Source organism: Nesoenas mayeri, assembly GCF_963082525.1.
Source record: "Nesoenas mayeri genome assembly, chromosome: 2".
NCBI lineage: Eukaryota > Metazoa > Chordata > Aves > Columbiformes > Columbidae > Nesoenas > Nesoenas mayeri.
The window spans coordinates 118550932-118574588 of record NC_137543.1 but is presented as its reverse complement, the minus strand read 5'-3'; the positions used below and the strand labels follow the sequence as shown (position 1 = coordinate 118574588).

Below are 23657 nucleotides of genomic sequence, written 5' to 3'. Positions count from 1 at the left end.
CTTACATATTTTTCCATTGCAGCACTCACAGGCAAAAGAACATGCTCCAATTAGAGCTATGATTGACTAAAATGTAAAGGAATGTTACAAAATTTCCCTTGGTAATTCCAGTGACTAAATTATGTATTGCAAAAGTGGCCTTTTGTTAACTCCCAATTTTAAACCTGCTAAGGATTTCATTACATATACTTACTGATCTGGCATGAAGGCCTCATAAATCTTCATTAAGATGATGACAAGATACACTAGTTTTTTTCTAATACATTCAAATATTACAAGATAAACCTTACTCCCTGCATTCCACACAGATTTAGCGTGGTTCATGTCAGAAAGTTGCTTTCATCTCAGAAAGAAATATGTTATAGAAACATAATTTCTTGTTCACTATTTCAGATAATATCTTTTAGAAATATCTACTGTCCTTATATATCCAAATCCAACGGGATACATGAGTGGCTTACTTTGTAGCTTACTTTTCTTGGACTTCTTTTATTTTAGGGAGAGCCAATGTGCATTTTTCTTCACAATTCAACTCTACATTTTTAATTGGCATCTACTTCCAATAGCTCTGAGGAAATACAGTGTATGCATGTATATATGGGTTTAAGATGCATGGAAAATGCATGCATGTATAGAAGCATTCATTCAGATTAGAGGTTGTTACTTTCTTCCTCAGACAACGAAGACTGAGTACTAAGTATAAGATTATAAATACACAATACTACAAATACAGGAAATATAAGGCTATAAATACTAAAATTTTCCACAATGGAAATGGCAATAAGGGAGGAAGGATGAGAATATCTGTATTTTACGTATTCCAGTGATCTTCATATCTCTACACAGTCCTTATGCAATGTAGAGTGATATGTCACACTACCTTGTGCCAGCAAAAGCTCACTGCTTCCACAAAGAAAGGGATTTCATCCCTGAAAAGCAAATCCAACATATACTTTTTTTATAAAAACCTCTGTTTCTTGGTTTAAAGCAAGATACTCTTCAGCAATTTTCCTTTGTTTTCTGGTAAGTATGCTAAATATGGCAAAGGAAAAGTAGTGTGGTCAGTAAACACTTCATCTCTCTCTCTCTTGCATCCTCTCTCCACATTACACGCTGGTGTTACTGCTCTCTGTGTCACCTAATACAGTGAGAGCATCTAGAAAACATCACAGAACAACTGGCAGTAGGAACTAATCAAGCATCCTTGACAGCCAGGTGATGAGCAAGCTGCAGCAGACGATTAAACAACGTTTTCTGATCTGTCTCCTTTTCTTGCTTTCATCCAGATGGATATTATTTTAAATGGTATCATTTAGGACAAAGAAGTGCTTTTTGTATCTCATAGATGCATGTGTGAACACTGCAAAATTGCTTCCCTGGCCTTCTTTTGTGCTGCAACCACCTTTTTATGCCTTCTTAGACCTAAAACTCCTTTTAGGTGATGAGTTAACCTATCAGATAACCAAGTCTTATGCAATGAACCAAATAAAGTTTAATTACATAACAAATATCAAGTGACATAAGCCAAAGTAATGATCATACAGCAGGTTCTTCCTTTGTTTTTATTTTTTTTAAAAAAACTTTTTTTAACCTGCTTTCATTGCCATTGTTACATTTTATTTTGTACACATAGTATGGTCTGGATAATAAGTTCTTTATTTGCAAAGGGTTTGTCTGTTCAGCCTCTGACCTGCTGCTGGCACTATATAGATGTGTCAGTCTTTTCAAGTACTAGTCAATCAATACAAATCATTATATAACAATGTCAGTGTGATAAAAGAATTAGCCTTGGACTCAAAAACGGTAGCAAAGGTGGGGGATGGATTAAAAAAGTTTTTTGCATGGACTGCTAGGGATTTTTTCTGAGGTACACAGAAGGTCTAAAATGTCCTGCATTTAGACTGGGAAACAAAGCTGTATTTGAACATTATGTGCATAAATATGTTATCACCTAATGCTGACCATTGTTAACTGAGCTGTTTTAAATAGATCAGGTCCTGTGCAGATGCCAATGTGTCTTTGTTCAGAAGCAGAGAAGCTAATGGATTTTCAAATACAATGGTCCATGCAAAATTCTGAGGTCAGATTTGCTTCGCCACCTCATTCCCACAGCCTCAGTGGGCCTAAAATTTCAACTTCAGGCTGGCACACAAGCTTACAGGCACATCTAGATGCATACACATAATTTCTGCTTCTCTTAACTCCTTAAAAGCAATGTGAAAAGCTGTGTGAACACATCAAGCAGTTGTAGGACTTATGCCCAATTACATTTCAAGCATATGACCATCAGGAGCTGGGGCAGTCCAGCAATCCAAGCGCAACAGCAAAGTAGGAATGCTCACTGAACCAAAACCAGAGGTCTTGCATTTAAGATGCATGAACTCTGCATTCTTGTAATGTCTCTTTCCTTTGAATTGTTTATCCTTTCTTCTTTTCCTCACTTTGTTTCTTGGCATCCTAATTGTCATCCTGAACATATTCCACTGACTGTGCCTGAAAGCCACTAACAAGCCTGAGAAGGGCTGAATGCAGCAGCTAGGAAATTGAACAGGAAAAGTATTCTGAAACACCAGTTTCAGGTAGCAGAAAGATAAAGAAGAATAACAACCTGTGGATTTTGGATCGCAATGATGATTTGACCAAGACTCTCAAACAAGTGTTGGTCTGGGATTACTTGTTGACTGTTTAGAGATTATTGTCCTGTTATTTTTACCTGTTACAAAATGTGCGAATTGTGGCAGGAAATCCCAGCAAGACAGAATCAATCACTGCAGACCTCACAAATACAAGACATACAGCAAGACCTGCTACTTGAATCTGTCCCCTGACTACCAAGGATTAGTGAATGTTGCTAGAAATATTTTATGGAGTGTTAAAACAACCTCCTGCTGTATTTACTGTCAGGAAAGTATGCTTCCTTCTACCACAGCAGTCCTCAGCTGCTGCCCTCACACCTTGGTGTTGGACATCGCTGGTCTGTCTTGCAGCAGGCTGCTGTTACTGTAGGTCTGGCCAAAGAACTGGCTCTAATCTGAGGGAATCTTTGATCACAGAGGTGCACAGCCTGCTTTTGCATGTCCTGCCATTCTTAAATGCACAACCTGGGACGCTGCTGTAGTTGATCTGGAATGACTCTAGGAGACTATATATGAGAAGAAACTTCTTCACGGTGAGGGTGACAGAGCACTGGAACAGGCTGCCCAGGGAGGTTGTGGAGTCTCCTTCTCTGGAGACATTCAAAACCCGTCTGGACACATTCTTGTGTAACCTCATCCAGGTGTTCCTGCTCTGGCAGGGGGATTGGACTGGATGATCTTTTGAGGTCCCTTCCAATCCCTGACATTCTGTGATTCTGTGAGATGCAGCTCTAGTTTTCAGAAATGCTACTGATTTGGGAGTAAAAGTGCTGAATGTCCAACATGTTGCACTTTCAAAGGGACCTATTTTTCAGGAAATTAATGTGTGGCACTTTCTATGATTTCCAAAGCTAAGCCTGCTGGCTCGGAGTCTGCTGGGTTTTGAAAATTGTGGCTGCTTTCTTTAAAAAACACTTTGAATAATACTCATGGGATACAATTAAAAATGCAAGCACATTTTGCACACAGCAAAAATACAGCCGTCTGTCCTAATATGTTACCTGCACATTCTGGGTTGTCTTCATTGAAATTGATTGCAAAATCATGAGAGACCTGCAGATAAATGGAAAGAAGAGAAGAAGACTGTAGTCAGAAAAATTATTCCAAGAGGACTTGTGGTTAAATGCTCTTTACATTCTTTCTGTGTTAAACCAGAGATTTTTCAAGCTTTCAGCCATTAAGTGTGAAATACAGTCCCAGCTGGAACTCCCTGCAGAAACAAAGTAACAAAACCCGAATAAACATTGTCAATCAACAACAAACCCAAGAAAAAATAGCACAAAATAAAAACACCCAAGTACATGAGAAATCACAGAAATATGGTGTCAAGATTGGGCTATCAATGCCAGGCACAGAAGACATATCTATTGCTGAGGAGATGTAAATGCCAGCTCTTCCCAGCTCAACATCTCCGATGGCAGGAGAGAGAAAGCAGGTTGTGATACCCCACTGAAAGCACAAACAAGATCAGACTCCGAGTCCTGCATTCCCAGGGGTGCACAGTTCCTCATCTGAAGGCCAGGGGATTACTGGGTAAATAATTTATTTTCCAGTGAGATCACGACAGTCACCCAGACCCACTGTTAAATAATAATGCATGAAATGTAACGATTCTAAGCTGGTTAAAGAATTAGATTAGGCTGGGGGGGGGGAGGTGGGAACTAATAAGAAAAAACCTAAGACTCTTGTTTTCCTCAAATTTAGTGATTATCCTTTTCTTTCTCTCTCTCAATCTGTCTGTAATAAAATACCACAGAGGTATTTTCTAGGAGAAGTGACTGTAAATACAAATTAGATGTTATTAAAGAAACCACAACCAACTAACCAAACAAGTGGCTTTGGAAAATAATAACCAGACTTCCGTATGCCCAAACAACGCAGGGCAATGCAAGCCCCAGGTTCTGGGCTTTCTCTATCTGTCTGTCACTTACAGATCTGTATCCACAGCATAAACCTGCTTGGGAACTGAAACTTTCTTCAGATGCTCTTTCTGTTTTACGGTTTGTTCTTGCCTGCATTTGTTCCAGATTCCTTTTTACTCCTTTCTTTGATCACTGATAAGGCTTGATTCCTTTTAATAGCTTCAGCTCTGAAGCTCAGCCTCTAAATTCTCCTGTTTGTCTTGTCTTGAATGAAAACCAACTTTTGTCTTGCAATGCTCAACGTATAGATATATATTTCGGTTAGCAAAAAGTTAATACGGCTGAGAGTTAAGCAGGTGATTTGCATAATTTAAAATTAAATTGCTCATTCCAGATTCATGAAGGCATTTATATACCTAACTTAAATTACACATTTTTGAGACTTTACTGGCCTCTGTAGGACCTCCAGAAGTGCCAACAGTTCTAGTCATATGGAAAGCCACCTGTTTACTCCCTCTACAATGGAATTTGAATTATTTGCAGAAATAAATTTATTTATTGGATGTCACTGTTATATTTGCTAGTTTAGATGACTTCATAACACAGCACAGAAATTGGTCTATGGCTAATATACACATAGATGAAAGATGTGATTATAGAGAAGCTTCTGTAAAGGCAAAGTGGCATAAGTTGGCTAATTACTGCCGAAGCGAGTTTCTCAGCAAGAAATCAAATTTTCATGTCATATTCTGGCCTTGCTCACCACAGTGATGCCTACCGCTACTTATTAAGAGGTTAAATAAAGCAGGACTTAAAACATGATGGGAAAGAACTGAAGCAAAAACTCACTGGAGAGTCTGCAGCCAGCTTGGCCCAGCCAGGAGTTCGCTCTGTCTACACCAACCATCAGTTGCCTCTTACAGATGGCTTTACACGGGCCATCCAGGCTGTCCTAATTGGCCACGGAAGATAATGCACAAAGTCACGATCCATGTTCGTTGCTGAGCAGGCACAGAAGAGCAGGGCTGTCAGATACACTTCAGAGGTGCTCCAGAGCCCTTCTGTCTGGCTGCTCCGTATGTCTCTGGGCACACTTTGCCCAGCTGGTATCTGCCAATCTCATGACCAGCTGCAGGCCAAAGGTAATTGCAGCTGTCAAGAACAGTTATGTGAGTTTTCATTCACTGATTTTTTTGTTGTTGTTCAATAGCCTTTCTTCTTCCTTTAGGCTTGCTGTGTTTTCTATTAACTGCATCTGAACAGCAAAAAGGATGGAGACGCATGTTTATGTATTACAGGCTGATTCTTCCAATGCTGTGCCTCTTCAGTGATTTTATTTCTTTATTCCAAATCCATTTAAAATTATAGCAAAAGGAATATCACAATTCTTTTCCAGAGCTGTGAATACAGTATTTTAAACGCACATGCAAGTATGGGCTGGATGCTTTTGTTGCTATACCTCTTTCAGGATCACACTATACAAACAATTTCTCTAGTTCAGAGCTAGGGCACCCAAGCCATTTTTTAAGAAAAACACAGACAACAGCTCAGGCCAACAAGGAAAGCTCAAGTCTAGTGCGCAACGATCAAAAAACCAATACTGTCTGAACAATGGCTTCTGTTCTCTCAAAGCAACTGGCCCTCCTACATCGTCATCCTGATTGACCAGAAACAGTGTTAAAATTTATCCTGAAGGCACGACAGGAAACACAATGAATGTAGAAGTACTGGGTTGTTTCCTATGCTTTCTGAACAATGTATCACAATTTAAACAAGATTAAAGTATAATGTGAAGGAGAGAAGATCTTTGAGCAGCTCAGTGATGGTTCACAAACAGGAAATCATCACCTGCGGCAAGCCAACAACAGATATTTTTAAAGCAGAGTTTCTTCAAAAGCTCAGAACTCATTCCCCCGTCAGGTGAGTAAACCAGCTGTGCTTCAACCTGGCCCTGTGTTGTCTCCTCTGTGGTGGCTGAACTCAAGGGGGTCCAAACCAGCAGAGACTTCAGGCACATGACATGTACTGAAGGCCTTACTGAACCTGGGCTGCTACCTGATAGGACTCCATGTAAAGCCCGTCCATATCAAAAGGTGGTTTGGATCAAACATTCAGTGTGTTTATTTTCAAAACAGTACAAGCCAATGAGCCTCCTCCCACCCTCCACCCCCCCTTTTATTTTAATTAAACATGTAAGGGCTTTTGTGACCATGCTGATGACAGCAGACCAAAAGCTGGCATACTAAATGGCATCTTTCTGATACTGACTGACACAGCCCTCATGCACTCCCAGTACCGATAAACTAATGGGGAAAAGGAGGCAGAAGTGTGAACATCTATGATGCTGAAGACTGGGAAATCCTCAGGGGAAACAAGACACTTGGCTGTTCAGAAGCAAGCATGTTTACATAATCTACTAGGGTGGTTTGTACGATGGGTCAATCTCACAGTTAGGAAATTGTGGACTATGTCAAGCCACACAAACACAGAATGACTGTTTTACATTACTGCCTGGCACAGGGAGCTTTGCAAAGAACTACAGACCATGGTCTAGGATGGAAGTCACAATGAGGAATGTCCTAACCTAACTGTGATTGTGTCACAGACCCTGAATTAAGTTTTGAATATGCAGCTGACCCTCTGCTCAGCTCTCCTCCTTTCTCTTTACATCAATCCATAAAATCAACCCATAAAAGGAAAGGAGAGCAAAATTCTGGAGTGCAGAGGTGATTAAGTGTAATTAGCCTGGCACTACCTGAGTTGCTGCACATCATGCAAAGCCTCAAACTAAAGGCGTTTACTTGCACTCGGCCATGTATTAATCTTTTCCCTCTGCAAGACTCCAGATAAACTATTTAGCTGATACCATCATGGATGTGGGATTATCAAAACACATCTGTCCAGGAACTTCCTGCACCAGGAAAGGTAATTTCTTGGAAGTTTTTAACAAGCAAAATAAGTAGCTTCACCATCCACAATGACGTAGATTGGAACAGCAGCATTTCTGAGGATACATCAACTAAATAAACAGCCTAAAATATTTTTGCTAAGGCAGATTATAGTATTTTGTTTACCACTGTACAGCACTTCCATTGCCTGTACACACAGTGACAAGCACCTGCACACAGAAAGGCAGTTGTCCATACTTCTACACGCTTATGGCCAGTTCACTTTTGAGAATTCTCAAAAAAACCCCCAAAAGATCCAAGTCTTCTGGACTCAGAAAGCCCAAAACACAAATGAAAACCCTACTTTGGATTCTGACAAATAACAAAACCCCAGAAAATCATAAAGCAAATTGCTGGAAAGCTTTCGGACTATGCAAAGGCATTTTATTTAACTTGCATCAAAACGTTATATTTTGGCTTTCGCATTTTTAAACCCCTTTTATTCTAACTGAACTTCAATTTTATAAATAAAAAGCTACTTTGACTCAGAAAAAACGTTTTTCATTCATTTTGCAAATGCTGAATATGGATTCCACAATTCTGGAAATTAGTAATCCTTTTTTTACCTTCTCTCGATTGTTGAACTAATTTAAATTAACCTTCCTGTCCCAAATAGCTCCAACTTTCCAGAACCCTCATGGTGATGATACTAGGTTTACTTGACAAACAATGTGACAAACCCAGGCATGTATAGGAACACTTTCTTACTAATTTCAACAGAGATTGTAAAAAATCCATGAACAATAGATGCATACTAGTGTAAATACTGAAGGGCACAATGTTGAGCACGTATCTGTGAATAAATTGAACGCTATTAAGCCACTGCCAGTCTGAAAATTAAATATGGAATGCCTGCATATTTTGGAAAAGCTTAAGACACTACAAATTCGAAGAATCATTGCTCAGAAGCTATTATTTTCAGAATGCTCATTAATCAAATAGCTTGGGAGCTGGACAGCTTGTGCCTCTGGCTAAGACATCATTGTAGACATTTCTGCTTGGCAAAGTTTGGCCATTTATTTTCCCTTGTACTTGATTTTCAAGCATGCTGCCCAGTTTCCAAGTTTAAATCCAGTTTGTGTAGAAAAAGTGACAAATTCTGTTTTTTCCCTTCATCCATTACACATGCTTCTATTGGTTCTTTTTTGTCAAGTTTGCATGTATTTATGTCCTCAAGCTCCTGGAAAGTGCAGGAATCACAAAGACCACAACACTGCTCAAGTCCCTTACCTGTCCAACAAGCCAGACTGTTTCTGTAACTGCAATGAGGTTCTTTACGGCAACTCTTCCCAGCACAAGTACTGAACGAAGCTTTCATTAAAAATGCAGAAATAACCAGGACTCTCTGAAAACAAACTGCAAGTTGTTTTGTACCTGTTCAGGTGTCAGCCTGCAATTCTTCTTTAGGAAAGAACACTTCATTATTGTCAACACACCTGTCATGGGGCTGACACAATTCTAACTTTCTTTTCATTTTAACAGTAAGTTTTGTGGTGCTGTGTGTTTTTTTCAGCTCCTTTGAGTCTGTCTGCTAAAAAATTTGTGTGTGTGGTTCAGCTTTCTTTCCTCCTCTTCACTGTGATCTTTTGCAGCAGTGTCTAAGTTCATATTATCTGCCACCTCTTCACTTTGCAACAGACTACTCAGACACGTCTTCTCTTTGCAAAAAAAGGTGATGGGCTGGGGACACTGGTGTGGAATAACCAGCATGTTCTGCAAGTTTCGTGTGTTAGAAACTGAAAGGGGCAATATTGCTGTCAAAGTTAAGTAAAACTAAGTAAAGATCGAGGAGCAGGGTTATGTATTTGTCAGGCCTTGGGGAAAAAAAGATCACATTGCTGAATATTAGATGAAAGATCTATAGATCTCTGGACTGATAAGGAAAGTTATGTATGGCATGTCTTGCTTCCTTCACTCCCACAGATTCCTTATGCCACTAAGAAACTTCTGGTTTTCTGCTAACAGCTGAAGTGTTCCATTTGGAGCTCAAATGAGGTAAAATAGTCAGTGTACCATAGTGGTGTGCTCTTTAAATGGAAATTCTGTAGAAAGCATATATAAAAATATGTTTTTAAAGGAGTTTGCCCTCAAGAAGTTGATGAAGAGCCTGCAGAGGTAGATACTGCCATTGATCTGAAGTGCTGATGTAAAATGGGGGGTGTATTTTTCCATGGGGAATCATAGCTGGCACAGCAAACCCTTCCTTGTAGCATGTAGAAAGATGTGAGGATGCTGGAATCTCACTAAATAGAGAGACACTGCCCTCCAGCACCTATCCCAGGCTATTGGCAGGACCTCAAGACAGTATGAAACCAAGGCATTGGATTGACACCAACACAAATGGGCAGGAAATCTTGGCAAGAAAATTTAAAGCTTATGACCAGCATGAAAGCAGCAGCGGGTCCTAAACAGCAACTGATCATTGAGTGGAGACTTGTTACCATTGATTCATGCTGAACAGTGAGTTACAGGTCTCATTTTTTGAAAGCTTGTGACTGAGCATGACATAAATTAGACCTGAATCCACTTGGTTTGCTTACTGCTTTTATCAAGCTGCTTACCTGTGGCCTTCCCTCACTGTGTTATTGCCATGCATACATTGGTCAGCTTTCCTTTAGATTTTCAAGGAAGCTATGTTGTGTTAGCCATGTGGAGGCTCTCATGGTTACTTAGAAACCCTTGGCAGTGGGAGCCCTTTCTTCCACAGCCCTAGCGATTTGTTGTCTATTGGAAGAAATAAGGAGAGCAGCTGCTAGTGTGCAGAGACCAATGTGCTATGGGTAGGTTAGATCATCTCATTAGGACTGAAGACTTGAAAGCAGACACTCTAAATTAAAATGAAAAGCTGATTTATCCACATGATAGGGTCAGAACTTAGCAGTTCTTATAATGATTCAACCTAAATTTGAAGATGTGAATTATTAGAGTTATGACACTGCTGTCCTTTAATAAAATACGTGTATGACTTGCAATACATTTGACTGAAAGAATCAAAAGAACACCTGAATAGCACAAGATCTGCAGCGTTGCTGTGGTATCTATAGTGTTATCATATTTTTGTGCAGAAGAAGTTAAAGGAGACAAATTGGGAGCACTTTTTTCTACAGTCTTTGTTATTTTAATTGTATTGGTTTCTTCACTGTTTCCTACACATCTTGGCTATGTTCCACATCAAACACTAATCATTGTTGGCTTTAAATTAACTTTATGATACCAATATTGGCTAAATTACTGAAGGATTTTCAGGTTTATTGGTCTTGACTTATTAATGCACTATGATGTGGCTGACTCTTCACTGTCCTAGAGAGTATACCTTTCAGTTTAGAAGTGCAGCCGAAGCCAAGCACGGAGTCAGAAGTGTTGACACAGTTTATTTTAAGAAGACAGATACTTGTATGGACTGTGTAGAGGATCACAGGGAACAAAAGCACAGATGACAGTTAATTCCTAATCTAGTTTCAGTTGGATGTGCCCATGATAGACACCAAGCTAATTATTTGTCCTCATCTGTTGCACAGAAGGGCTAGTTCCCCTATGATGTGGTTCTTCTTCCAAGTTTTATTACATTCATAAGATGATGTCATGTTATTTTGTCTTTGTCATTTTCTGTCACAATTTTCCATAGTGGAGATTAAAGATGTTTTGGCTCTCACTAGCATCTCCATTTACTTTGGGACTTGTTTTGTTTACTCACGCATATGCAATCTACAAGAAAATAGCCCCATATTCTTAGCTTTACCCTTACTTTTCCTGAACATCTCAAAATCTGAAGGTCCTGATTCATCCATTTGCTTGATTTAAGATGTTAGTGACATACAGATTTTTCAGGGCAGCTCACACCACCGGACGAGACCCTTCACCCATGTCTGGGCTACTAAGTTCATTGTAAGCCTCTGACTTGCTCAAGAGTACTTGTCAGGAAAATATCCAAACACCAGTTCTGCCAAAGGAGGTGTTGGTGATTGCAAGAGCATCTGGTTACAAAGTCTTCCTGGAATCACCTTCTGGCAAGACCAGTGCTTTTCAGCTGATGCCTGAGATCTGCTCTCACAATCAGGGGAAGACTCTGTTGCTGGGGTCTAACAAGACTGGTATGTTGCCCCTATGCTTGTCTGACCTGAAGCATCAATACCACCAGCTGATAATTTTGGCTGAGATAGAAGCAGTCTTGTACTGTGAATTGAGCTCTACTGCCATTGCCAGCAAATCAGTGACAAGACTTCAGCTGGCACAGTAACATCTTCCTTCAAGCAGTCCTTAGGTAAGTACGGCTCTCTGCAGCTGAAGGAATTGCAAGTTTTCCCACATGGAATGATGGTCACCTCACAGATGATGGAACAACCAGCTCCCGGTACACCACCAGGCTGGTACTTTTGTTCAGGACAATTGCAATAGTACATGGCATTGTCCATGATGGCCAGTACTGGGCTTGAAAGAGCAATCTGATTGTGATCAACCCAGCCAGCCAAGACTGCTATACAGCCATGGAAAGAGACCCATATATTGGTGGCAAAGGGAGGGACATTTTGGGAAGTAGTTACTTTATTTTGCTAATGTGTCTGGTGGTAGAGGCTGCTCATGTTTATTCTCCAAAACACTCCCCCTTATGTAGCAGAAATGGGTGTCAGCTGCTGCAGTTGGAACAGACCTACAACAGCCACGGATGTTCTGTGAGCATTTACCCCATCATAGTCTGTATCAAAGTTCTGGAAGCTGTCTCTGATTTCAGAAAGCATTAGTGCTGGTGTTACTTTTCAGGAACAGAGCACTGCAAAATATGTTGCCAGGCACACATTTTCCTAACAGTGCTTTTTAGCTTAGAAGAAAATATTGTTAGACATACGTTGACTTAGACACTTGTTTGCAAGACAAACAAATTTGCTGTGCATCACAACTGTTATTCTTATGCCATGCTGAATGACACATGATCTCTCTCTGCACAGAAATGCTCACCTGGCCAGTGTTCATCTCCCTACCCCAGCCACACCTGAGAGACACAACCCAGAGCAGGGGACACAGGGACACTGGATGAAGCCTGCGCAATCAGAAGTCTAATGCTGTTCTTTTCCAGATAGTGTCTGAGTTGCAGAATCCCCAGCTAGTTTTTTGTTACTTTTTTTTGTGCAGAACTACTCTTCTGTTCACTCCTCTGCATGTGCAACACGGGATTTGAACTTCTGCCTTTTTCTTCTTAGGCCTTTCTCTGTTGGACACTCCTTCTTTTACTTCACCGTCTCCACTCCAGCCCTACCAGACTGCATGTTTATGCTTGCAGTTGCACTATCACTCACTGTGGATCACTCATTTTCTTTTGTTTATAAATACCACTTATCTCCAGCACGGATTCATAATCTTACATTTATCTTCCTGGTATTGAAGATGTCCACCATGACACAGAAGTTTGCCACAGAACAAAACTCTTCTAAAGCCTTTATTCTCAGGAATATGTTCAATCTTTTCATCATAAAGTATGGATACCAGGCTGCTTGTGAAGCCACTTGCTGAATCCTCCAAAAATGGGTTCTGTCAAACCAGGCCTTGCAGAGCTTCAAAATATGGTCAGCAAGTGTTGTTCAAAAAGTCAATTCTCCTCTTATCAGACTGGTATCCATCAACAAAGCTTTGCCAATACCATGAGATATTTTGGGTGTAACATAACTATTTTAAGTTTCACCTTGATTCCTGATTTCAATGAGGTATCATTGGGTAAGAAAGCCAAATGAAAGAAAACAAGCAGTAGGAGCTGCTCTCTCTAGGCCCCTCCCCTGCACTGAACCATTTCTCCCTTATTTTATGCCTCATAAAGCAAGGAAACTAGAAAATACCATTTATGCACCTACTTTGTATTCTGGGGGTATCCTTGCTCCAAATCCAAAGGCTGGGAACATTTTGTCACTGGAAAAGAAAAAAAAAGAGTTCCCACAGAGAAATGAAATGCATTTTGTTACAATAAACACTTATTCTTCTGTAAGCATTCATCAAAAATGCAAAGCAGCACAATAGTACAGAAATGGCTTCTAGGTCAAGAACGTTACATGACAGGCTGGAAGGGTATTGGATTAGAGAAGGAGGGGTGTGTGTTTACCAGATGGGGGAGTGATATGGGAGATTTATCAGGTGAACTCCTAGTATTTTTGAGAAGTTAAAATCATTTGGAGAATATTGAAGGATCAGATATCTTGCACTTCTCCCACAAATGCAGTAACAGGTCTGTATTACCCACTCTTCTGCACTGCCTGGCTGCAGGATAAGGGTGAGCTGTCTTAAAAGCCTGAAAAACACCATATTTATTTCATGTGCTCCCCCAGCTCAGAAAATGAAGTGAGTGAAGAGATGACTCTATAAATAGAAGTGTTTGCAAATTTGGGTTCTTACAGTAGTCCAGGTGCTAAAGAGACTTCCCTAAATATCTGAAAAGGGGCAAGTTCACGCCCCCAAACCTGCAGGTTCTATAAAGTTTTCCACCTGCATCTTTAGTAGCTCCACTAAAACATGAGATTATTTCAATTAGGCATAGGTTGACCAATAACCTAGCAAATGCTGTGGCATGGTCAACTGGCTTTCAAACACTGCAGTGAGGTTGTTCCACCCCAGTTAGATCATTAGAGACAAAAATTCCTGATTCAGAGAACCTGGAAACTTCAAGGCTGTTAATAACCTTCCAGAAACGCAATAATGTCTCACACAGCCCACGTGCTGTCAAGCTGCCTCTTCCCAGATGGCAAAGTGGAAAACAACAAGCTGTAAGGAATGTCTCGTCCCTGAGTCAGCACAGCACTTGGTCACACACTTGAGATTAAGAATTCACCCAAACATATGCTCAACTCTAAACACATCCTGAAGCCCTGCTGAAGTCACTGAACTGTACTGCAGTGCTATGATGAATCAAACCCCTCACAGGTTTGACCCATTCTGTTTACAGGGTTTCAGTGCCCTTGGAAATGTTACATTACCATTACTGGCACCTTCAAAAATTCTGGAGAGGTCAGCAGCTTTTTTTTTGTGTATTTTCTTTGTGTATTATAGTTCAAAACTTCGCGACTCCAAGTATTAAGTGAGTAATTAATTTCCCAGACATACTCAAGACAATAGCACCCATTAAATCTGCTGGGCCATTCTGTTTGGCATAGGCTATGAGAGGCACCATGATATTTCTGATACAAGCTAAAGAAAAATGGAAGGGTTTAAAAGGAAGCAGAAACAAGTCCCCTCCGAACTTAGATTTTCCACCATGAGATAGAGAAATATTCACCAGCTCATTGGGAAACAATGATGACTCTAATCTGATGGCTTAGCTCTTACAATTGTTGCTCTGCTACAAAATGTAGTTGCCACATGAATCTTGGGAGCACAATTCTGTGTACCATATGTTACACCATGTGACAATGAATCTTGGAAAGGAGGACTAACATCATTTGCATGGTAATGAAACATTTTTTCCAATAGATGTCAGAAAAGAAGTAGTTGCTGACATTTGATGCTAACCACCTGCTGATAGCCTTCTCTTTGATTAAACACTCCTGGAAGCGGGGAAGCCCTTATAAATAGATGCAGAGAATTCAGGCACACACTTAGAAAGCAAGAAATAAGGAGGCATTAGAAAGAAAACCTTGTTTTACATCAACGATTAAGCATAGCTAGATTAGAAAAATCAAACCCTGTGGAGCTGCAAGTTAATTAATTTTGGGCAAGAGCAAACAAAGACTAAAAAAGAACTTTACTTAGGTAGAACGTAAGTGTCTATGTTCAATAAAGCAATCCAAAAAGCTGATGTTGGTAGCAATTACACAGCCTGGGAGATGCCTAAACACCTACAGTGCCTGCATTTGTATTGCAATATTTTTCAAGCGTAAGTGTGGGCACCTCCACCTTCTGCTCTGCAGCAGCTCAGAGACAGCACTAAGTGATACCTCCAGCCACCTGGATTCTCCTTCTGGTGGCAAGGTCACACAGCAGCACAGCTCCCACTGTTATTCTGCACTCAGAAGAGCTTACGACCACAGTCAGGACACCTGCCTTAATGTCTGAATCTCTCGTATCTCCTTTTTAAGCAAGTGCTAGCTACTGCTGCCATTGCCTTGTGAAAGAGTAAAGCTTGGTCATGTATACCCTCACCATGTGGCTGTTTTTTAGAGGGAAGTGCACGCACGAACTCTAGAGAGGAGGGATATCCTGGGGTTTGCTCCTGTGCTTAGTACTTTTCTCTTGCCTCACTCAGAATAGCTCCACAGTCTCCCCTGGAAGCTCCTCATTTTCGAGAATTCAGGTACATACCTCTGGTATTCTGATTCAAGCTGCTGGGACTAAGGAATTAACTTTCATGTGCTCCTGGAGCTTGATCTTTAGGGCAAGAAGGGAGTCTTTTGATTACTGCTCATTACATCCCTTGCATAAAAAAGATAATGATGTTATTCCCTGACCACATTTCAAAATCTGTGGCTGGCAGCTTTCAGAATAAAATAAATTTTTAATGTAAGCAATACTTTATATCACACAAAGCAAAGTGTTTAGCTAATATAAAGGTCTTGCTCTTTATTAGGGATGCAGTTTAATGAGTTAGTGATATTTTACAAAGTAACTCTCTCTAGTCTCCCCATCCACCCCTTACTTTGTCATATGAGAAGAAATCCAGCAGCTGAGCCTGTTGCCCTCATTCTGCTTATCCTGCACTACTGAGACACAGCAGGGAAACAGTGACCCAGAAGGGCAGCCAAGGACTCTCTGCTTCACGGACAATCCCTTATGGTATATAGGTGTGACAGAGCTGCTCTACCAGACCCAGGGCTATCATGGCAGCTTGCAGCAGAAAGCAGAGCAGCTTCCCAGCTTCTGGAAGCTGTATCAAGGGTTAAGGCCAATCAGGAACTGAAACTACAGTCAGAATACAAAAAAAAGGTTTCTTTCTGCCTCAAGGGTGAATTGCATGCATCAGAGACTCCAGCCCTATTTCCTAATCTGGCATTTCAGGAAGAAAGGGATCTGCTCTAATGACTTCCCTTCCCTTCCCTTCCCTTCCCTTCCCTTCCCTTCCCTTCCCTTCCCTTCCCTTCCCTTCCCTTCCCTTCCCTTCCCTTCCCCTCCACTTCCCCTCCACTTTCCTCCCCTCCCCTCTCCAAATTCACTCAAAAGAATAAAAGCAATACAATGGTTTTCTTTTCCTTTGGGCTTCATTTATACCAGGAGATAGGCCTGGGACCCTGGCAGAAGCACTGGGACTTGACTATAGACATGGTCTATTAGCACCATCCCTGGCACAGTGCTGGCCCCTGCCAACCGGCAGCCCCCAGAGACTTCCCAGGGACAGTGTTGGGGACAGCTGCACTTGTCACTGCTCTCAAATGGCAGTTTGGGTATCACCAGTTTGTGCTGTGAGGAAGAAAACTGAGACACAAAGACATGGACAGCATCATGTCATTGGCCTCAGGACACATCAGGATCTTTGACTTGTTTTGTTTAAACCTTGGCACATACAAGGAAACTGTCTGCACTGTCCTGCTGGAGACAGATCACTAAAGGAACAAGAGAACAACACAGAAGAGGGAAAACAAGCTGGTTCTATAAAACCTGACTTTTACAAAATCTAGTAAGAAAAAGAGGACCGTGGCTTGGCAGAATCTTCACAAAATTATTCTGTCGCATCTACTTCACATTTTATGTTGTTCTTTGGTTTACACAGGACCCCTTGAAAATTGAAACTTGTCATAATTTTTAAAAAGCTGAAGTACTTGAAATGAAGATCAAAAAAGCCAAAGCATAGGACTTTGAATTCTGTATCTGGTTATATAAGGGCCATGAGTAGTCATGCAAGCATAGATGTATGTGGCTTCTGAAACTTTCCTCCAGCCAAACAGGCAAGTATTACTGAAAGATACCAAAACTGAGCAGATCTAGGTTATACCCTAAAGGTAAAATCAGGGAGAGGGTTCAGTTTCAGTGTTCATGTTGCTAAATGTAAATTAATGCACACAGAAAGGAATTGTCAGGACTCCAAGACTGCAGTCTTCTATACAGAAATACAACCAGTTAGAGAAAAGTCCCTGAGTTACACCTCAGCTATAACATAGTGCATGGCAGAAAATAGATTCTCAAAATATCCCATATTATCCTTTTGGAACATTGCTCAGTTTTAATCACCCATCCTTCAAGCTATCTAGTGGAAAGAGGGGAAGCACAATGACAAATCAATACGTTAATAGGCGCAGAGAGGTGAGAGATTTCAGTGAGCTGTGCTGCACAAGAGAAGAGATGAATAGAGGAAATAGTAAGGTTTCATAAAGTAGTAAGTCATACAGATAATAATACTTTTTTCTGTTTCACTAGAAAGCCTAGTGTTACTGGAAGGTAAGAAATATGTTTAAAATAAAGATATGGAGACAAAATGAAGAACATTTCAAAGTCTTGCCTCATTAACCACTGGCGCCCTCTGACATGTAGTATAATTGAAACCTGGAGTTCAGCTTTATTCTGAGAAGGGTTTGCTTTTCCTAGGAGGAGAATTCAGGTACAAGTATTCCACTGGGTGAAATGAATGACTCAGATGTTAGAGAGTCTTTTGCAACTTCTTCTGAAGCTGCTGGCATAGAAGATGCTGGAGATAGAGCTAAGTATTCAGTGTGTGGCAATACCTGTATTCAGAAAGGAAAACAAGAGGTGCCAGGACCATGTTCTTCGAAAACCAGTTCCTTTTTAAAATCTAAATTGGATATATAAATTCTTATTTTTATGGAGTAAGCGTAGGGTGAAAACAGGCCTGAGTCATTCTATATGCCATTTATTTATTCTGAAAGATGAACTTCTAGGTAGCCACTTACACAGGTTGTCTGGGAGTCCTTTTACTGATGCTCATGTAAGCCCTTTGGTATGTAGTTACAGATGTGCTTACCTTTAAGCTTGTGAAGTCCATGCAGCAATTTGAACGGATGCAAGTGAACTGACCTTGGTGAGCCTCGGCATGAAAACCTGCTCACTTTATGCTGGAGAAGCAGTAGTAGTGGTACTAATGTTGCAGTGAAAGAGGGAAATGAAAGAAACATGGGGCGGGGGGGAGCAGGGCAAGAAACAATAAGAACCCATTTTTGGTTTCAAATGACCGAGACTTTCAAATTTAAAGCTCTTTGAAATTCTTGTAAGGAATATACCTGACTAGAGTCCCTGGATATTAAGCTGTCACTTGTAATTTTGGTTTTGGGTCAGATCAGAATTACCAGGCAGTTATTTTTCAAGTACTATGCTGAACGTGGCAAAATCAATTACTGTGCTTTTCATTTTCAATCCACATCTCAAAAGAATAAACTGTAACACTGCCCTGCTCTATATATTTTTCCTGCGATAAAATCAGATATTTTTCCTCTGTTAGAAAGAAGTTTCAAATTGCAAAAAATAGAAGGGGAGTGTCTGTTACATAGGTAATTGAAAAAAGTGTGAATGTGAGGAGGAGGAAAAGGAAGGGGAGGGGACAAGGGCAGAGGCAGAGGGAAATGAGAGAAGAGAAAGGGAAAAGGAAAAGAAAAAGAAAAAGGGTACAACAGCAAATGCCACAAACAAAATAGAGTTATCTCTAAACTCAATTAAAATTGTAATCTTTCATGTTCAGGGAGTGAACTGGAAGAATATGAGCTGAATTAAGTGTTTCTTTTCTAAAGCATATGAATGAATCATGTTCCTAAGTGTATTATTTAGTACTTATCTGAGAAGGGCTCTATGCCAGTAAATTCTGAATCATAACAGCTTACAGGGATTAGCAGCAGTTCCAAAGAAAATACAGAAATCATTTGAAATATTTAAACATTTTCAGTTCCTGCTTTGCAAGCAGAACTAGGTAAATAAAGGACATGATCTGTATGATTGAATATGGCTAAATAAAACTGTTTCAGTGGCAGGGACCAGAGTCTGCCCATTTTACCCCTTGAAGACCTCCACAGCCCCCTATATTCCTCCAGGATGGGCCAGGGGTAGAGCTGGGCTGTGGTCCAGCTCTCAGCCTGTCCCAGTCAGAGTCAGAGAGACCACAGGAGTTCAGCAGCAGCAGGGTTTTTTCCCATAATCTGTATTTTTCCCTTGGGGATGGCTACACTGTCACGACATATTCACTGTGCAGTTGTGCCTGGCTCGATCCAACCACATCTCTGGTTTTGGCCAGGTTACTGTTCATTTAATCAAACCTGCACTGTACCTGACAAGGCTTGGCATCTACTCCATAATGCACAGTGATTTTTAATGGAGCAGTAGGAATGATTACCATACGTCTTGGTTACAAAAGAGAGCTGAGAGCACGCAGATCAATGGTAAATCACCACAACAGCTACACTGTTTGGTCTGTCGCAGAGATGCTACACAATCATGTGCAAAATCCTGACATTAAAATTCACTTGCTATCTTTAATTACGGCTTTTAGTCACCTTAGGGGAGCTGGAATCTGCTGAATACTGAGAAATAGATACAGTCATGTAATTGGGTTTCAAGAATATGAGAGAAATGCCTGCTTCACCTGCGAGGGAAATAATTAATGAAGCAGGGGAATACAAATTCCCCAAAGCTAACAACTGAAAGGCATCAACTCAAAATAACTAACAAAGCCAAGTGCAGGTACAACTTCCCCTTGTTAACATTAAAAGAATCACAAAAGAAGTTCTGCAGGGTAAAAATATCAAGTGAACTCAGAAATTCCTGGACTGGGGAAAAGTAAATACCCACTGAAAAAAAGAAAAGTCATCAGAGCTGGGGGAGGACTAGGTTAAGCAAAAAGAAATGGCAGTGAGATATATCAATTGCTAGAAGGATAGCCTAATAAAATGGCATACTCAGGAAGGTGAGACAAAATGTCAAGCTTCTCTGCAAGATGACAAATAAATTGCAATGACCTGATTTATACCTACGTGAATGACCCAGTTCAGTAAAATGTATCTTGAAAAACAAATGGGACTTCATAACTCGGAATAAACTTGGGAAAGGGATGCTACAAGAGGCTACAGTGAGTTACATTTAATTTCTCAAATCCAGGCAGTTTCCAGACAGTCCTGTGTATTTTAAGGGGTTGCACATATGTCCTTGTACCTTCCAAAACCTTAACTCTATAGTGAATCTGTGGGATCATCTATGGAAAAGCGTGCCATGACTGAAAAGGTCATTCTCACACAGACTGTAATCTCAGATATTTAAAACTTGACATGGATTGAAGACAACAGTGCAGGCAGCAGGCTGGATCCATCACATAAGGTGAAGACTGTGAAGAAAGCCAAATGGAGCAGTGGAGGGGCCCAGCCCTCTTGAAACACAAGTATGGCTTTCAAGTTTCAGGACGCACTGCTCTAAGTAACCACAAGAACAAAAGCTTTGCTACATATACATATAATTTTGTCCTTTTTTTTTTAGAAATCACAGTGGAAAGGATTGGTTAGAAACCTTCCTCTGGAACAATTTTCTATCAGAAAATACTTGTCTATAAGGGGTGCGCTGGGAAGAGGGGAATACAGGACCATGTTAGCATATGTATGCAGAGCGGTGCTGGGAGAGGAATTTCTCATCAAATGCTCTCAAGATACAAATGAGCTTTCTAGGATGAGCAGGATAAGACCATTACAGAGATTATATTGTGATTTAATGCGACCAAATGAGCTGTTGATATAGTTTTACCAAAATCAAAATGACAGTAAGTCAAAAGGAAGAACACTATCAAAACAAGTTAGAGCTAAATTGTAGGTGAAATATACTGATGACTAAACATTCGGCGAGGCATCACTGAACAGGCAGGAGGAAATGGGCTACTACATTCTGTTCATCTTCTGATTTGGAATGTCTGATCAAGGTTGATTTCACAATAATTTGTAGGGGACAGTAAGATACTAAGTGGAACCTAGTTCATAACACTTGTCTAGCTTTAACTGAGAGCAGTTTGGCCCACAAACACCCTGTGACACAGGCAAAAACTGTCCACGCTCTGTAAGGGAGGAAAGTTCCATGAGAAGATTTAGAACATGGTGCTCATTTATGGATGGATGGGTTTCCAAATGGGAATAATTTGCTTTTCAGGTATATGCTACTATAATGGAGTGGATAACTAAAATAGTTACATCTTCAACAAGTCAAGGAGGAAATCAATGCTTCTGAAATTGTGGAAATGGTTGTGTTGACTGAAGATACTAAACTGTCATCATATTTGGCATCAGTGAAAATGGGAAGATAAATTGCTATGTCCTTTATTTATGCTTAATCACTTGCTAATACTTATTTATTTGCACAGATGCCTAGTATCTACAGCAGTAGGTGGTATGCAATTTCAAATAAAGTTTGTAGTGTTTTGTACTTCAAGTAACTCTCTTTAGAAAGAAATGCTGACAGTGAAATCTCAATGGTACCAGTCTGCATAGTCTCAGAGAAGTGTCAACTACCACACAGAACAAAGCTTTTGCTCAGAAGAGATTTCAAACTGAATTGAAAAATAGTAAAGACTGCATAGAAAAGCACAGCAGAATGTCCAGACTTTGATATATCTACCAGCTGACAGAACGCAGCAGCAGTCTCCAAAAAGCACGTGGAGGAAGCAGTTGTTTTGCTAAGAAGCTCGAGGGGACTGCTCATGACTTTCTACTGACATAGGACGTGAGTTCCTGGAAGAAGAGTCAGAGTAAAGAGGACACAAAGATGAAAACTTGGTAACGGAAAAGGCAGAGCTGTAAGAATTGACAGTATCTGCCCAGATAAAGGGCCTGCAGATACATACTTATATATACACATATAGTTACAGATACACAGATACACACACACACACGTATGTATGCATGTATGTACAAATGCAAAAGAAACTGTTACAAAGTCACCTTTCCAACACAGTTGTTGGACTAGACTGATCCTGCTGTGCTGATTCTTGGGATAAAAAGTGATGATTGTAGAAACACCTTCATGGCAGTAGTCTGCAAAAACAGGTTCTGGAAAGGCAAATACTAAGCACATCTATGTATTTATTATGTAATTGTGCCAGCCTAGCTTCTCAACAGTTAAATCCAAGGATTTTCAATCTGGTTTGGTGATCAAAAGTACTAGTTTTTCCTTTTTCCCAATACAGTTCTAGTAATGGATTATCCAAACATTTTGGAATGTTTACCGACACCTGAGCTTATTGATAAGCATAAGCGATAAGATTTTTCTGTATAGGTTACTGTTTTTCAATTTTTCTTCTGTTGTATGTCTATGCAAATTTAGTTCTATTAAAGCACTAAATAAAAAGATTCATGCCTTTTCCCCCATGGTTTTTAAACTTGTTTAGATATGCTAATCAGCCTTTTTGCTTAATGGCCTCCAGAAAGGTTGTTTCTGTAATTAAAGTGATAAAGAGAGATGCTTAATAATTAAGCATATTTTTATTTATTGATCTGCATGGGTAAATTAAATTTTAATATCTATATCTCCACGTAGGGATTTCATGAAATATTTAGTGTCGCATATAGTGCCAATTATTCTAGGCATCATTCTTTCGCCCCAGTTTTAATGAACTACTACTATACTACTATCTCAACCAAAGCAAGTTTCTGCTTTTCTCCTTGTGTCTGGCAAAATTACCTCAAGCTATTTAATTCAGATCCCTCCAGCCAAGGTAACCCTCTGAGTCTGCATCCACAAACCCAGACGTAGCTTCAGGATGAATGACCTGTTAAGTAATACTTGGGGAGGAGGTTCTGATTAATAAAACAGACTGCAAGGTGTAAACTCTGGGGTCTCTTTTCCACCTAAAGTCTCAATCCAAACCACAGTATTTAAAAGCATACTGATGTTTGTACTTGGGACCAATCGCACTGATTTATATAAGACGTCCATAACATGCACTGCATTTTACATACCTTGTTCTCTTTCTCCTCGCTAACTGCCCTCTGCTGGGTACCTCAGGAAATGGGTTTCTGGGACAGATGGACCTTTCATCTGACAGTTTGACTGCTCTGAAGTTTTTTTCCTTCTTAGATCTACACTGTAAAGGATGAGCTGGACTGGGAACCCTGATCTTTTTATTTTCTCCTTTCATTTTTTCCCTTTTTAATTTTCAAGTCCACTTTATTGCATGAGGGAAGGATGGTTTTATATACTGTTTTCAATCAGAGTGAATGCACTCACGCAGGCCTAAAATATTGAAGAAGAAATCATAATGAGGAAGTTTTGCATCTAGTCAGCTATTGCTGCAATTCATTGTTTGCAGAAGCTAATATTGAAACTCTGACTGATTT

General features: G+C 40.2%; 1 protein-coding gene across 1 annotated transcript in view; it reads right to left on the bottom strand.

Moving 5' to 3' along the window:
* The window catches only part of CPNE4 (copine 4), a gene marked incomplete at both ends in the record, with an annotated part of 195749 nt that overhangs the window by 11144 nt on the left and 160948 nt on the right, over positions 1-23657 (bottom strand). The window contains 2 exons of the mRNA XM_080338586.1: positions 3638-3689; positions 13287-13341. Coding sequence (XP_080194712.1) covers positions 3638-3689; positions 13287-13341 — 107 coding nt within the window. The remainder of the gene's footprint in view (positions 1-3637; positions 3690-13286; positions 13342-23657) is intronic.